This window comes from Cinclus cinclus, chromosome 7 (assembly GCF_963662255.1).
Source record: "Cinclus cinclus chromosome 7, bCinCin1.1, whole genome shotgun sequence".
Taxonomy (NCBI): Eukaryota; Metazoa; Chordata; class Aves; order Passeriformes; family Cinclidae; genus Cinclus; species Cinclus cinclus.
Genome location: NC_085052.1, coordinates 25,686,380 through 25,702,931, shown reverse-complemented (window position 1 = coordinate 25,702,931; position 16,552 = coordinate 25,686,380). Strand labels below are relative to the sequence as shown.

Here is a 16,552-nt window from a genome sequence, read left to right as displayed (position 1 = left end):
GGCAGCAGCTCCTTCAGCAGCCGGGCTCTGGGACGAAGAGAGCATCCCTGCGGAGCCCGCCCTCGTTTCAAGGGAGACGAGTGTGCGGGAAGCCAAACTCCGTCACCAGCGGAGAAGCACATGCACAATCCAGCCCGCACCTGCTGAAGACCACTCTCTCCACGCTGCCCCTGCTGGGGGGGGGGGGGGGGTTATCACCGGTCCCTCTCGCTCAGACACCTCCCACCATCACCTAAGTACCTTTGGCAGACCAGCCCGGATGGGGAAAGTGGGGAGGGGGTCCGCAGCCTTCCTAAAACCACAATGAAAAGCAGTCTCCTCAAATGGCTGCTCCTGCTTCAACATCCATCACACAGGCAGGGAACTTGCCCGGGGGTAAAAAAGGGGGCGCAAGAAGGGAAAGGAGAAAGAAGCGCAAACTTCGGAGCTCTCCGGCCTCCCGCATAGCAGCAACCGCACGGGAACGACACCTCGGGCCGCCTCCGACCGACGCATCGCCCCGGCCCGACCCCGCGGGCGCTCGGCCAGCGCCGGGTCCGGACGGGGCGAGGCGCGCACCGGGCGGCCCGAGGGCGCGGGGCGGCCGGCGACACTTACGGGTTTTGGGGGTCGTGCTGGCCTCCGGCGTGGTGGTAGTCGACTCCTGGAAGGGAGACAAGGTCCAGGACGGCGCCGAGTCGTGGACGTAGATCTTGTAGGAGGAGGTAGCGTGTGCCGCAGTGGGCCAGGCGGGCAGCGGCGGGGTGCTGGGGGCGGCGGGCGGCGGCCGGGCGGCGCGGCCGGCGGTGCCGGGGGGGCCGCTGGCGGGCGGTGCCGTGTGCGGGGACACGGGGTGCCGGGCGGCCGTGGGCCGCGGGCCGCCCCGCGCGGGGCCGCGGGTGCCGGGGGGCCGCGGGGGAGCCCGGCTCATGGTGGTGAGGCGGGGGCTGACGCGGCTGGGCGGCCGCGGCGTGGCGGCGGCGGTGGTCTCCGCGCCGCGGGGGGGGGCGGTGGGCTTGGAGAGGAAGAAGGGGTCCTGCCCCACGCCCTTGGCGTCCATCAGCTCGGTGGGGACGTACTCCTTGACGGAGCCCACCACGATCCACTTGAGCAGCATGAGGCTGAGCCCCAGACCGATGAAGCCGATGAAGAGGGGTACCACGCACAGCCACGTCTGCTGCCGGTTCCAAACGATGCAGTCGCTGCAGCGCAGCTCCCGCGGCGGCCCCCCGGCCCCATCCCCGCCCGGGCCCCCCGCCGCAGCCGCCGCCGCCTCCGCCGCCCCGGGCGCCGCGGCGCCGGCAGCCCCCTCGCTCATCCTAGGGGCTGTCCGCAGCGCCGCCGCGGCCCCGGGGCATCAGCGCGCCGCGGCTGCCGGCGGCATGCGGCGGCGGAGAGCGGAGGGGAGCGCGGCGCGGTGCGGAGCGGAGCGGGCGGGCGGCGGGAGCGCCCCGCTCAGTCACGCCGCCGGCACGGCATGCCCCGCGCCGCGCCGCGCCGCCCCGCGCAGCCTCCCGCGGCCGCGGAGTCAGCGGGACGGCCGCGCCATCCGCCGGGCGCCCGGCTCTGGCGCTGCTCGCTGCAGACTCGTCGCTCTTCTTCTTGTCCCTCCGCTATAAGGTTTTTCTTTTCTTTCCCCTTTTTCTTTTCTTTTTTTTTTTTTTTCCGGGCAATAAGTCGCAGGGATCAGCCTCCTCGGTTTATTTATTATTTTATCCCAAGCTTGCGGCTCCGGCGACGGGCAGGTACATTCCTTCACATTCACGCACCTTCTCTCGCCTTTCCTCTCCCCTCGGAGCTCGGGGGATCCGTTCTTTCCGTCTTTCTTTCCTTCCTTCCTTCCCTCCCCCGCCCGCTCGGCTCCTGCCTATGCCCGGCCGCGGCGCAGGAGCATCCCTCGGCGGCTCCGCGGGGAGGCGGCGGCGCAGCGCACCCGCCACTCCGCGGCCCCGCGGCCAACCCGCGCCCGGCGCCGGGCCAGGGAGGCCGATCCGCGGGCGGGGCCCGGGGCAGGAGGCACGGCTCGGCTCGGCACGGCTCCGCTCAGCTCCTACGCGCTAAGTCCGGCCCGGCATCAAAACTCCGGCGAGGCTTCCCGAAAAAAAAAAAAAAAAAAAAAAAGAAAAAAAAAATTAAATAATCCACATACGCTCAAAAAAAAAAAAATTAAAATTAAGATGAAATCCTGGAAGGGACCGGCAATGACCCAGTCGTCAAAAAAAAAAAAAATACAGATCCGGCAAGTAAATGGGCACGCAAAGGCAGCTCCTGCCAAGCTTGCAGCTTCGGCTCGATTGTGTATTCCTCTGGCAGCGCCGCGGAGGCAGGCGAGCGCGCACCGAGCAAGGCGCCTCCCACCAAAGCCTAATGGTGGTTTCTTAATGCGCACAAGATAAATAAATGATCCGGGCAAACCCCTCGGGAGGGTGTATGCTACGGCAAACGGAGCCTAGGAAAGAAAGGAAAGGAAGGCAAAAGGAAAGAAAAGAAAAAGACCAGAGAAAGGGGCGGGGGCGCGGGGTGGGGGCGAAGCTCCCGAACCCATCCTGTGGTAGCGATCCCATAGGCTGGTGCTCCATGCAGAATGGACCTGTGTGCAGGGAGCGGAGAGGGTGGAGACGGAGCGAGGGAGCCCAGCCACGGCCAGGGCTCCGGACAGGGGTTCTCCTACCTTCGTGCTGTCCGACAGGTATCAGTTGGCAGCATTTTGTTGCTCTTGTTTCTAATGGGATTCACTAAAGAAAAAAAAAAAAAAAACCCAACCGAAACACAACAACCCGGCAACAAAAGGACAATTCATTCAGCAGCTGGGGAGAAACTGATGGCACAGGCTCATACTGAGGTTGCCAGACAAGTTTTGACATCTTAACTGCTCTGGCTTGTTTGGTCTACACCAAAGTTGAATTCGCAAGTTCAGTGTAGTCAACAATGGGTGCTTTCCTTTCACTCATTGGACAAACATTTCACCAGCTAGGGTGGTCGCTGAAGGGCTAACAGAAGTTTGCCAAAGGTGACTTAACCTACATTTTCAAAATTTTAGAAAATGATCTATAGAATTATACATGTACAGAGGTTTTTAACCCTTTCTTTCTGACCCGTTACCTTACTGATGTCCTTTTCTGGTATTGCTGCATAGGTATAATTTCCTTACTCATGTATTTAAGGGTGTTGATATTTCTACAGGATGAGTAAGCAGAAAAGTTGGAAACAATCTGTGAAATGCACTTGATCCGTGTACAGAGAGACAAATAAAGAAAATAAAATATTGCAACTGAGACGCACCCGCTTGATTTTTTTTCTCCAGAATGAATGTTAATACCATTTAAATTATCAGTATTACATTAACTAGATATCTAGATTACTGTCACTTCAAGAACTCCCTCTGGAGTTTGGCAGCTCCTCTAAGATAGTTCTGTGCTAACAGGCATCTCGAAGATCTCTGGAAGTGGCTTATCAGGTAAGTGTACTATTTCAACACTTCAAAAAATGCCCCCACTTTGGCACTGGGAAACATGAATTTAGGGGTTTCTACTCCTTCAGTGAAGAGGAAAAAGGATTAGGAGAAAGCCCTTAGAAAGAACCACAAATGGGTGCCAAATAAGGCAAAAAAATGAGAAAGTCAGGGAAGTCTTACAAATCCAGGGAATCTTTTTCACTGATTTTATGGAAACTTGGAACCAGGAATCTGGAACTCAGTCGTGAGTGCCTGTCCGACAGAGTTCTTGCCTTCCTTGTAAGCTTGGAATACCTTTGTCCTGCTATGTGCTTTGTGTTGCCTGTACAAATGTCCTGTAGCTCCTGCCTCTTCCATAACCTTATTGCTGTTCACTAAGCCCAGCATGAATCACTCTGTCTTCATCCTCAAATAATTTGTACATGCTTCTTGGAAAAATAAAAATGTTTTACAACATTTACAAGACAGAGAGCTTTTATTCTTGTCATGACTATGTCCTGAACTCTTTCAGAGTTTCCTAACTCTCAACTTCACTTCTTCCCTCACTAAAATTTTCAAGCTATCAGCTCCTAAATTTTGCAATGGTTCTAATGGAAGACCTCAGGATGTGATACCATTAAGATCACTCAAGTGTAGCCATTTCATCATTTAATATTGGAGGACTTCCTGTATTATTAGTAAAGATTTTCAGGCTTCTTTTCTTACAATTTCCCATTCTTATTGAGGGTTGAGGAACTATTCTTGAAATTGATTATGGAATGCTTTCAATCTGCCTTATAAGTGAATTATTTAAAAATGGGCATTACCCTGATATGTTAATTAAGATCTTACCAATGACTATTACCTCTTGAAGAAAATTCTTTGGTCTAAAAATATGAAATGGATCTTGATACAAGAAGCTTCCCTCATAGTAAATGCAAATGTATTTCAAATAGGTTATCTTGCAGTTAAAAAAAAAAAAACATTCATCTAGACAGACACCTTAATGAAGGCAATACATGGAAATGTCTTCCTGTAATAACTTAGTCATGAGTTAAAATGTTATGATGTATACAAAAACACAGTCTCTGAATGCTTTTAGGTTATTTCTCTGTCCTTAAAAATTAATATTCAAATCATAATCAGTTCCTCAAATCAGCCCACTCTTGTTAAAATGAATCTGTTCCATGCATTAATTCTAATTTACGTAGGTATTTGGTAGCTCTCACTTGCATTTCTTCCTACTCATTTGTATCATAGCCCAACTCCCTTACTTTTTCTGGAAATATGTTTATCACGATCAGAAAACAATATGTAATCTATTTTCCTTGACTTTTCTTCATAATATGCAAAGAAATCTGTAGCATCTCCTCGAGGACATCTGTAGATAAAAATGACTTACCTATGATGGAGTCAGAAGTGGAATTTTCTTAAGGACTGGTGTGACACAGCACATAACAGGTCCATTTATGCATGTGTCACTTTGTCCCAGGGGGTTCCACTGGCTGTCAGTAGGTATGGCCCAGCTAATGCTTGTGCTACAAGGGTGCTGTTCCTCCTTGGCTTCACACATGCCCATAGGCATTATTTCAAACAATGAAATGCAGTGGGTGAGTTAAGGGAGATAGATTATTGTTTAACTGCTATCGTGGAATCAGATCTAGAGACCTCAGGATAACTATCCTCCAAAGAGCCAACAAAAGAAGCAGAAATTCAACTTTGGAAAATCAGAGCCATGAAATGGAGCTGCATCCATTTCAGCATGTAAACAATATGCATGTGGGATGCCTTTAACCCAGTCCTGCAGACACACGCAGTTAAAAGCCTTTCTTTCCTCCCCAGCTTTACAAAACACTGAAGACATTCCTTGTTATCTCATGTAAGAATCATCTGAAGTTTTGAGCAACAAAACCTCCACAGTTACTTTGCTTTATGGTGTCAGCTGAGAGCATAACCACTCTTGAATTTGTGAGTTGCTCCAGCACCCACCTCACCTGCTGTGTTCTGGTACTTCAGCAGGTGGATGTGGTGAATAAAACAGAATTTCCCAAAGGATGCCTGAATTGGGGCTGGTTACGTAAATAGGTGTTACGCTGCTTCCCAAACTAGGGCACTTGAATATTCTTTACTTAATTCTTCCTCTTGGCTTTCATCCCCAGCTCAGCTACATCATACAGATTTCTAGAGGTCAGCTCACTGGTGGGGAAAACCTTGCTTTTGTCTGAGGTCAGCAGGTATCTGTGGTCCCTCTTGCACGTGAAATGCACAGTCAGTGCTCCAGTGATGGCTTTAACCAGTGCTCAGGACTGGAGTGCTCCTCCCCATGCTGATTGCTAAAATAGCTATCACACAAGACAGACCAAGCTTTACTCAGCTTTATCATGTTGTCAGAGGAGTTGGGCTAGGGACCTGTTTATAATATGGTCCCAGAAGCATTCCTTTGAATTCTTACACAGGGTGTTAGGAGTTCTCCTGGCACCCAGGTGCAACAAGTGAGAAATGCACTGCAGAGTTCCACAGCACAGCAGCCATTTGAGATGTGAGGAGGCTGCTCGTCTGCGTTACTTCAGTCTCAGACAGGTGTCAGATGAGTGACACTTCAGTTCAGGTTAAGGAGGAGAGCCTGCTCTCCCTCACTGCAGTATAAGCTCTGAAAAACAGCCCCATGGGTAAATTCATTGGATAAAATAGACCTATCCTGTCAGGGGGTGCCAGCGTGCTGGTTCCTCCTCAACAGTCACCAGCCCTAGGTTATTCAAGTCATGTGTAGCCAATTTGCAAATATCGAGGCTGCCACTAAATATTTAGAATTACACTTGAATGTGCACCAATGAATATATACTGTTCAAATATTTCTCTTGGCATGCTTTGTAATGATGAAATGAAATATGATGTGATATTAATGAAAAATCCCACACCCCAAATCCTACAAGACATTTTTGAGTCAGGAAATAATAGTAAACTGAACACTTTCCTCGGAGAAATTTATTGCTGGATGACTGAAATCCTAAATGCCTGACTCACTTTTTATCAAACCAAATTTTCAATATTCTCTACTTTTAACTGACCATAAATTCTAAGGATTCAGTGGGATAAATTCTGTTTGGCAAGTACTTTTTAAATTCTTATTTTAGTCATATCAGTCCCTTAAGAACACAACAATGATTTCAGGCTGAGAAATATAGTGACTAGTCTTAACAATGCCCTTGTGACATCCTGAAGCCACTGCAGCATAAGAGAAATTAATATATTACTCTTCAAGCCTTTGTAACCTCTGAGATTTTTATCAGGAACATCAATTTAGGATGCCAGAGAAAGAAATAATTGAAAGCAAACATGAAAATGCCATCAAAAGGGCTTGCTCCAAAGCATGATGAAGTCAGCAGAAATCTCTCAGTATACTGCACTCTTGGACTAAGCCCTAAATCAAAATTCACATCTTTCCAAGATCTATGACAAAATGGTGACAACAGTAAGTGGGAAAGCCTATGAACCAGTCATCAATAGACAAGAAAGTTAAAATTATTTATTATTATGACTTATTTCCAAACATTTCCTGAAAATCTACACTTTCTCCATCCCATCAAGGACACCTGACCCCACTCATGAAAAAAGTGAATATATATAATATTTCAGACTTTTTGATCTTTTCTTTCTCAGTTCAACATTGTTTGCTGTCCCATGCAACTTGTACCCAGTGCAGAGAGCACTGCTGCTATGTGCTATTTGCTGGGTATTTTGGATGTCAGATTCCAACAGCTTTAGGAGGTTCAGCAGATTTGCAGGAACCTCTTCAAAGCTGCTCTGAATGTCCAGAACAGCAACAGGTAGAAAACAGGTAGAAAAAGCCAAGGGGGGCAATCTCCTTATCCTTCCACATAAAACAAAGGGAGTTCATTCTGTCAAAATTCATGGAAATCATTTTGTTGCATCCATCCTTACAGTTACATTTGAAGTAGAAAAAGCCCACAGGAACTCATAGTTCTCATAGCTTAATCAGGAAGAAAAGCTGGATCTTTCATCTTTAAAGCTTTGAGACATCCATGAAATCAGTCAAATTTTCCAAGCACTTCAACTCTTCGTGGATTTCAACTATGAAGAAAAAACATGTTTTTTTTCCTTCAACAGAGGAGTCAGAATAAACTTTTTTCTTAGTGCTCCTGTGTAACTCTGAGGAACTTTTCTGTAACTAGCTACACCAGCATAAAGAGTTATGGAAAATAAATTAGATGAGAATCCTGGGTTTATCACTGCTGTGCATTTATGAATGTATTTTCCTATGACTTATGCATGCATGTGTAAGTCTATGGGACCTGATAAGATGCCCCAAGAATCCTGAAGAATTCAGTTGATGTAGCTGCCAAGCCACTCTCTATATTTGAAAAACCACAGCAGTCAGGTAAACTTCCTGGTGACTGGAAAAATGGAAACATTGGTACCAAGTTTTAAAATGGATAAAAAGGAGGACTCTGGGAACTACTGCCCTGCCAGCTTCATCTGTGTGAAATTTATGGAACACATCCTCCTGGAAGTTATGCTAAGGCACGTGGACAGGGAAGTGATCCAGGACAGCTTCACCAGGAGCACACCTGCCCTAAAGGTGGGGGATGAACCACGTCTTCTGTGAGGAAAGGCTGAGACTGGTTCAGTCTGCAGAAGGTTCCAGGGAAGCCTCACTGCAGCCTTTCAGCACTTAAAATGGGCTTGCACAAAAGATGGGAAGAGACTTTTTAGCAGGGTCTGCTGTGATAGAACAAGGGGGAATGGTTTTAAACCAAAAGAGAGTAGCTTTAGACTGGACCTAAGGAAGAAATTTCTTACACTGAGAAGTATGGCATGCCCCATCCCTGGAATGTATCAGGCTGGATGGGGCTCTGAGCAACCTGGTCTAGTTGAAGATGTCCCTGCTCACTGCAGGGGAATTGGAACAAATGACCTTTAAACATCCCTTCCAACACAAACCATTCTATGATTCCATGATTTTAATTTAACTGCATGTGGACAGAAACCAGGGGGGGACAAGAAGAAGTAAAACAATGCCCAAAGCAACACAGCTGCTGAATAAATATTTCAAAGGGAAAAACTGATGGAAAATTAATTGATAAATATCTATATTTAAATCTGTGCTTTAAAAAAAAAGAAAAAAAAAGAATGTACTCTGGAAAATTTAGAATTTTGAAACCTATAGAGCTATCAACAGCCAAACTTGCAACCCTGCCAGGTTGAAAAGGAGATTTAAAAAAAAAGAAATAACTAAGATTCAACCTTAAACTTATTAATTACCAGTGTAGAATTCTATCCTTCTACTTATGGACACTGTAAGTGTTAACATTTATTTGTCCAATGGAAAACTAGAGATGTGCATTAGGCAACCTAAAATCCCAGTTAGCAATTCTAAATCATAGTACTCTATTTCTTTGTGTGCACTATGTCTACATTGATGCACTGTTATTCTCTACAGCTCAATAATCAGGGATTTAATATTTAATAAGTAATATCATACCTTTAACAATATACCTTGCATAGTCTGATGTTTTAAGCATGATAAACAAATAGATACAAGGTTTATGAAAGAGTTTGTTTTCTTTTGTGGTTTTCTTATTGCAGTGTTTTGTTTTTTTACCAGACCAGCTGAGCTAATTGGCTAAAGAAAACAAGTTCACTATGTTGGTCACACAAGGTTTTATTTTAAACAACTTCTTTCTTGACAAAATTACAAAATTACATTTCTAATGTCACTAGGAGATCTAAAGGGAGAGCAGCAAAGCTTTTAGAAATGTGTACGTATGTATGTATGTATGTATGCAAATGTGGACATGCATGGGTGTGTAAATGTAGATCTATTTGAGAAGGAAGATGTTAAAGCTGTGGAGAAAACACAGTACGTGACTACGTCCCTTGGCTGTGGAACAAAGCTCTGTGACTCTGTCCCATTTGGTACCAAAGCAGACACCAATCAGCTGTTAGGAGATTCAGCAGCTCAGTTTTGCATACATATATACAAATATACATATGCAAATATTCCTGGGTCTAGAAGAAACGATGCAGAACCACTTCATTGAATCATAGTTCAAGGTCAAATTAAACATCCATGGCCCACCAGGAGATTCTGGCAGTCAGAAATTGAATCACATCCCTCACCATCAACTGGGATGCATGGACGAACCCTAAACAAGACAGCTATAAAATGGGTTTTTTGGGAACAAAATTGTGTAAGCTCCCAATCCCAAATTGGGACCAGAATTTTTGTGTCTCTTTTCTGTGCAAAGAGAAGACTTTTATTTAAAACAGCTGTCATCAAAGGCTAAGTGGCTAAACTTCATACACTGCTCAGATACTCATTTGTTCTACACAGTCATTCACATTTCCCTTCATATCTTTTAGGAAATTGATCCTTTTAAAGAAGAAACTTCTCTGGTCAGTCAATCCCTCTATAATCAGTGAATCAAGCTCAGCACAATGGTAAAGCTGTACTCATGTACTCAAGAGGTCAGAAATTAAGATTTCAAACTTTATAGCTCCCTCATCATCCAAACCTGTGGTCAGGGAATCCTGAGTGTTCCCAAGGTCACTCATAAGCTGCTCTCTAGTGCTATTTCTTCACTTCCTTTATTTCTGCCCTAGATTGTAGTACAGCCTAACAACATCCACGGTGCAGCAAAATATTGTTCAAACCAGAATGCTTTAAGTCTTCATTTTCATTGTTTGTCTGGACATCTCATATAAAGCACCTGTGTAAAAAGGGCTGCAGATCATCTGTTTCCAGCAAAATCACCAGTCCATTGCATGAATTCTGTGTAAACCTAACTTGCACAAATTGAGGTGCCTGGAAGAAAGGTTTAACTTAATTTCTATAATTTTAAAAGTCTAGGTGTGGTTTCTACCCTCCATCTGAAGGCAAGGAAAGATCAACTTATAGATTTCATTACTTCTGCACTCTTGAGGATATGCCCTAGAATCAAATGTTCTAAACACAGCCCTCAAATTCAGCCTCTATTCCTCAATCCTGCTGTGCAAGCCAAGTTGCACTGACATCTACAAGAAATTTTCCCAAGCAGCTGGTGACAAACAGCTTTCTAATAGAAAATTGTCCCTAAAAATAAATATGCTGCATCTATAGATTCAAAAGTGTATGTAGGCATGTATACAAAGAACAGAAAATCTCTAACCTTTGATCTCAGAAAACCTACTGCATCTCACAAACACAGAGATATCCTAGTTTGTGTAAATGTATCTTTCAGTCACTGTCTTCATTCACTAATTTTACACAAACTGTCCTTAAATACTGAACTGTCTTTATATCCTATAATGAGGAAGCTTTTAATGATTAAGAATCCTTTTGATTAAGCAGTGATATAATTTAAATTACTTCTTCACCATGGCCCCACCACTATTTCTTAGGAGGTAACATAGAAAAGGGTGTCTGGCCTCTGGTCCTTGCTTTATCTCCTACTTGTTCATCCTAAAAGCTTCTTTTGATTGAGTGAGAGAAAAATCAGGCAGGCAAATATGTACACATAGCTGCACGCAGTCTGACTCCCTCCACAGCACATTGCTTACACACAAGTGAGATAAAAATTACTTCTAAGATGAAAAGCACTTTTCATCTTAAGACCCCATTTCCTATCACACAGAGCTTTCCAAAAATATGTTACTTTTGAGATATATGTGATTTCAACACTAGCAATGCCAACTAAAGTGGGAAATTGAAAGAAATGTTAAGCTCAATCAGTTCCATCATTAAAGTTATGCAAATGGAAAACCACATTCCTCCCTCTTAAACTTTGCTACAGATTAGTTGCAATGATAAGATTCAAGAAGTGAGGAGGGTGTTTAAATGTCAGAAGCTTGACAGCATCTTAGCACAGTCCCAGCTGTGGTCAATAGTAGAGCTTCTCTGTGTTTCAACAGGAATATGATTTTGCTCACAATCTTCACAGAGCAACTGAGAACTGGCTCAAGTTTAAACGTGAAGCTGTAGAGATTACTTGTCTGTAGGAGCAGGCAGAAGATTTCACTGCATACTACCAGCTCAGGAAGTTCTGCAGCAAAATGTGCTAAGCCAGAACAGTGCTGGGAAGAGAGTTGTGCTGAGCATCACATGCTGTCACTGTTAGTACACAGTGGTGGTTCTCACTGTCCTGCAACACTACTGCCATGTTCCTTGTCTCGAGAGCGTGCTGCTGCAGCTGTGTCCTCCAAAAGCAGCTCCCATTATCTACCCGTTTCAAATGTATGAAGAATAGTTGTATAAATAGTGCAGAAACTCTTCAGGAAGTGCTCAGGACCTGCTGGAAGACATCCTCCCTAAAGCCAGCAGAAGCGTTCCTGCCGAAGCACAGTAACTTCCCTGAGTGTGGCATGGAGGCTTCCTGCCCCGTGACATTCCAGGCCTTTACTTACTGAAACAAAAAGATTTTTAATTAGAAATTGTTTTCTTCATTAAAAGCCAGTAAGATAGAGGGAGTTGCCATTTGATGAAATACATTCCTCTTGTCCTGTCATCTTCCTTATTCCAAAGAGACTTTTAGTTTATCATTTACTGTGTCTACTTTATTTTTCAAAATCCACATAAGCAAACAAAAACAACCGAAAAAATAAAAATGTTTTGAACTAATTGTACACAGGAAAATTCTGAAGAACGTATTTTTGAAATAATTGCTCCAACATATGACCTATGGCAGTGCAGTAATTTAGCCTCACGTTTTATACTGAGTCAATTGAATTAAAGAGATCTTTCTTATGAATGTAGAACATTCTATATTCTTATTATCAAGCTGCTATGAAGTTTGCAATTTGGTCAAGTAAATCAGATAAAAGTCAGATCTAGTGTGAGAGCCAAATATTGACATGCCTACACAATCTGAATTACCTATTAGCTCACAAGTGACCATGCTTACTATTTTAATAAAATAACAAGAGACTTAGATTACTCAATTTTAAATGTAAACGCCTCATCTCTCTGAGAATCCTGAGACATATTGAAAAGATCAATCTTGGCCAAGGTAGCTGAAAACCAAAACGAACCAGAAAGATTTTTTTTCTTTTCTTTTCTTTTTCAAGAACAGATTAAAACTGAGAGCAAGAGAAATTGCAATGGCTCTCTTTTTTTTTTTTTTTCCCCTTAAGCTACGCAGGTCAGTTTTTATATTAAAATACTGTACAATATACTCAGGTATAAAGAGCTTGCATTTTCATTCTAATTTGTTTTCCTTCAGGTTCAGAATTACCAGCAAAGAAAATTGCTCTAATTGCAATGCTTTGCATACAAATAGTGATTATAGCTTAGTGGATTGTTAGGACATGACACTGCACAACTTATTAGCTCAAACTGAGTGAAGCCTACACCATACCAATTTTTAAAATGTAGATAAAGCAAGCTAAGCTCTCTCAGAAATTCTAAATATTTATGACCCAAAAATGATGTGTGTCAACCTGCCAGGCACATTACATGATCCCTGATTTAGAACTATGAAATAATCATAGGGAAAAGCTGACACAATATAGGATGTCATTAAAACCCAATAGCAGCAAAATCAATTTTAATTAGATCCCAAGAAATGAATATGTAGAGACCAAAAGCCTTTCTTCAATATATTAATATAGTTTTCTTACTTGGTTAGCTTTATGGAATTCATCAAAGGGATGCTGAGTGACTGAAAAGGTGCACATGAAAGCACTGAGATGGTGAATTGCATACACAGGTATTTCTACATATCCAGATATTTATTTCTATTCTGATGAATACTCTCATAGAGAATGCAAATATCTGGAGGCCAGCACTGCTCTCTAAGGTTGTACATAAGAAAACAAAGTTGGGCACTTCAGGTACTAGAGACTGTAATTTCTTTTTCTTAGATTCTAGTTTCAGTGGATATATACTGGATTTTACAGATTTGTAGTGTTACAGCAGAAATTACCTCAGTTCTGGCCCATTATTTAAATCCAAGCACCATTTTTCTGAAACAAACTTACAGTGTATGTTTTCTAAAGTGCAGATCACAAATCTAGCTACTGACAGAAATTTTAATGGGCATGTTTGGTTTCTTTTCCTCTGAAGTTTAAATTTCTGATTTATAGTAAAAAACTAAAACAAAAGCTTTTCTGTTGTTGTATGCCGGGGTGACAGGATAATGGATTAGGTCAGGCACAGTCAGTGTATGGAGGAGTGGGTGAGGTGATGAGACAAGTAATCTCTTCCACCACTTTTGCATTTCTTGTATCCTGCAAAGCAGTTTAGTCTGAAATATTTCCTAGCTTGTAGACTACAATTATTATATGCTTTGTTCATATACTGTTATCTTCCCTTGTTAATAATTCCTGACAGTACTAAAACACTGCAGGAAGTTAACACAAAAAGCTTGAAGCAAGATGCAGCTGAAAATCCCCCTAAATGCTTTCCAACAGTCACACTTTTCCTGCCAAGCTCTGTCTCACCACACAGCTGCAGCCTGGATGCTCTTATGAACCACTCATGCTACACGTCTAGCTCAAGGCAAGGAAGCCTGCATATTTAACATTTTGGTATCTGTACAGCTCGTGAAAAACTCAGGTTTCCAATAGTATTGTAGAATACACACTGTGTTTTAAGGAAAGGTGGAAATAACTGTATGGAACTAGTGCATTTTGGCATAGGTAATAGTTTGGGTGTTTGTTTTTTTTTTTTTTTTTTTTTTTGTTTTTTAAGAAAAGAAACCCAAACTGTAAGTTTCTCTCACCATCTGGTATAAAATGATAGTTCTTTCCTGTAAAAATGATGGTATTTGAACTGTAATATCTAGTCAATCAAACCTCAGCCCTCAACTGAGTTAAGTCAGTCTTTCTGCACTGATTGTATGACATACTAACCCTAAAAGCAGTGCTGCTGCCAAATACATCGTGTGCTCTGAGGAATGCAACCTCATTGCAGAACAAAAGACAAAGGAAACTGATATTTGGGGGACAAGAATAAATTTTATACTTAATGCTTGTTAAAATATTATTTGTTTATGAATGCAGGTCAGCTGATTTTTTTCTTAAAGCAAAAAATAAATTTGTGGATTAATCAGGATTTCAGTGATACTCTGTACCAATGGCATGGGAATCCTCCTCATCAAAGCTCACAGGTGGGCTATTAATATGTCCACAAAATATGATGTGAACGTGTCCACACAGCTCAAAGGTACACACAGCAGAACAAGACCCTCCTGTTAGCAGAGGGAGGTTTTAGCTATTTAAGAAGGTGAGCAATGAGTAGGAAACAGAAAATTAAATGAAAGCAGCCTACTGATAGAAGAATACTCTGAAATACAGTAGCCAATATTACACAATTGATCTCTTTGCTTGCACAGTAGACTGACACTCCAAAATAAAAAGACATAGGTAGGACAAGAAGTTGGTGACAGATTTAAAGCTTCCTATTTTTTATAGTTTACTTTTGATACTTTTGACAGAGTGTGGCTAAATCTATGATTAATAACAATTTTCCTTTCTTCTTATATATATATATTTTTTTTTTATTTAATCTCATGCTGAAAAGCCTCTGGTGATAGTGAATGAAAGCTGCTTCTTTGGGAAACAGCACAATCGAAAAATAGGGCTGCAGAAACTCTTTTCTATGACCTAACAAGAGTTTGGAAAAATTCAGATGAGGTGCCTTTCCTAGCAACATGCAAAAGTCAGTCTAGTAAGTGGTAGCATCAAGTGCCAAAACACAGAAAGATCTGTCCCAGAACATATTATTTGAGGAGCTGTAGTGGGATTCACATCAGCAATTCTGCTGCAGATTATATAGAGTATTACTGCAGTGCTGTTTGTAGAATAATTCCAGGGCTGGGCAGTGCCTAGAATGTAATACAGAAACAGTTTTCTTGATTTCATTGTAATTGGTCCCAGGCTTAGAATAAAACTCAAGCTTATGTACTTAATTTACCTAATTGCCTTGCCATATGAGGCCCCTGTACTTAAATTGTTAGCATATCATCCTGACAGGCTGTAAACTATAGCTTTACATCAGCAAATAAATATAAAAGTATTGATGTACAGTCTGCCACTGCGGGACACTGTGTAATTTACACATCCATTATGCAGCCACAAACACATAGATCCATATCTTCCTGAGAAGCTCTATCCAAGCTGTCTAGATTTTAGCCAGTGCTACCCATTTATTCTTAAATCATTGTTTTAACACACTAAGAAGACATGTTTGACAGAGCAATCCTAAGAGTCATCTAACTGTATCTCATATCCAGGTGGCATCTAACACTGAAGGAATTTGTTTGGCAGAAATTCATTACTAAGAAGGCATTTACTGCTTTTCTTCCTCTGCCTCTCTTTTCCCCTTCTCTTTTCCATATTTTCTGGTTGGTTGGCTGTTTTTTAAGTGTTTGGCCTGCAGTGTGAGCTACAGAACAGAACAATTACTTTCTGTGACACTTGGTGGATACAGTCCAACCAAGAATCATTCATAGGGTTTGTTTAACCATTTTGCAATAGATGGTACAGATGTAAAAATCTGTTGCTATCTGATTGAAAAGTTTTGACCTGATCATTGTGTGTTAGCAATCGAACATCCCTAAGATGTTCCACTCAGAATTAACTCTCTTTCCCTGCCAATGTCATTCCTACTCCTGAAACAGGCTTTCAATAGCAAGTCTTAAAGGAAGAACTGAATGGCTGTGAATTCAGACAATGAATAAACAAACAAGATAGCCGGTAAAAATCATTATTTGTCCTGAAAATAATGAAAGTTTCATTGACTTTGAATTAAAATTGGAAAGTAAATTTTATTCTAAGGGAGAAGCTAGTTCTAATACAGTATAATTTCATTCTTTGGTAAGGTTTTTTTACTTCCAGAACTGCTACAGCTTCTCTGCAGTGGCTTTGCAACAGTCACATCCCGGCTTTTACTTTGAGATTTTCTGTCTCTAGGCAACCTCATTAACATGGCCAGGACTGTCGCACAAGCCAACCCAAGGCTTGGTGTCCTCCACAGAGCTCAAACCACTGGCTGAAATATTGAAGAATTCAGTTCACAGTTCGGTTCTTTGACAGCTTCCACATTTCCTGCATCCCCCAAGGCTTTGCTGCGCTGAAAGGGCAAATGCCTCCCTGCTCCTGGGCTCTCCTGGCAGTGCAGTGTGCAGTGTCCTGGCAGTGCAG

General features: G+C 42.8%; 1 protein-coding gene across 3 annotated transcripts in view; it reads right to left on the bottom strand.

Moving 5' to 3' along the window:
• NRG3 (neuregulin 3) overlaps positions 1 to 1,297 on the bottom strand; it is a 342,153-nt gene extending 340,856 nt beyond the window's left edge. For all 3 annotated transcript variants that reach the window (XM_062496409.1, XM_062496410.1, XM_062496411.1), the window contains exon 1: positions 598 to 1,297. In XM_062496409.1, coding sequence (XP_062352393.1) covers positions 598 to 1,297 — 700 coding nt within the window. The remainder of the gene's footprint in view (positions 1 to 597) is intronic.
• Positions 1,298 to 16,552: the final 15,255 nt, after the last annotated feature.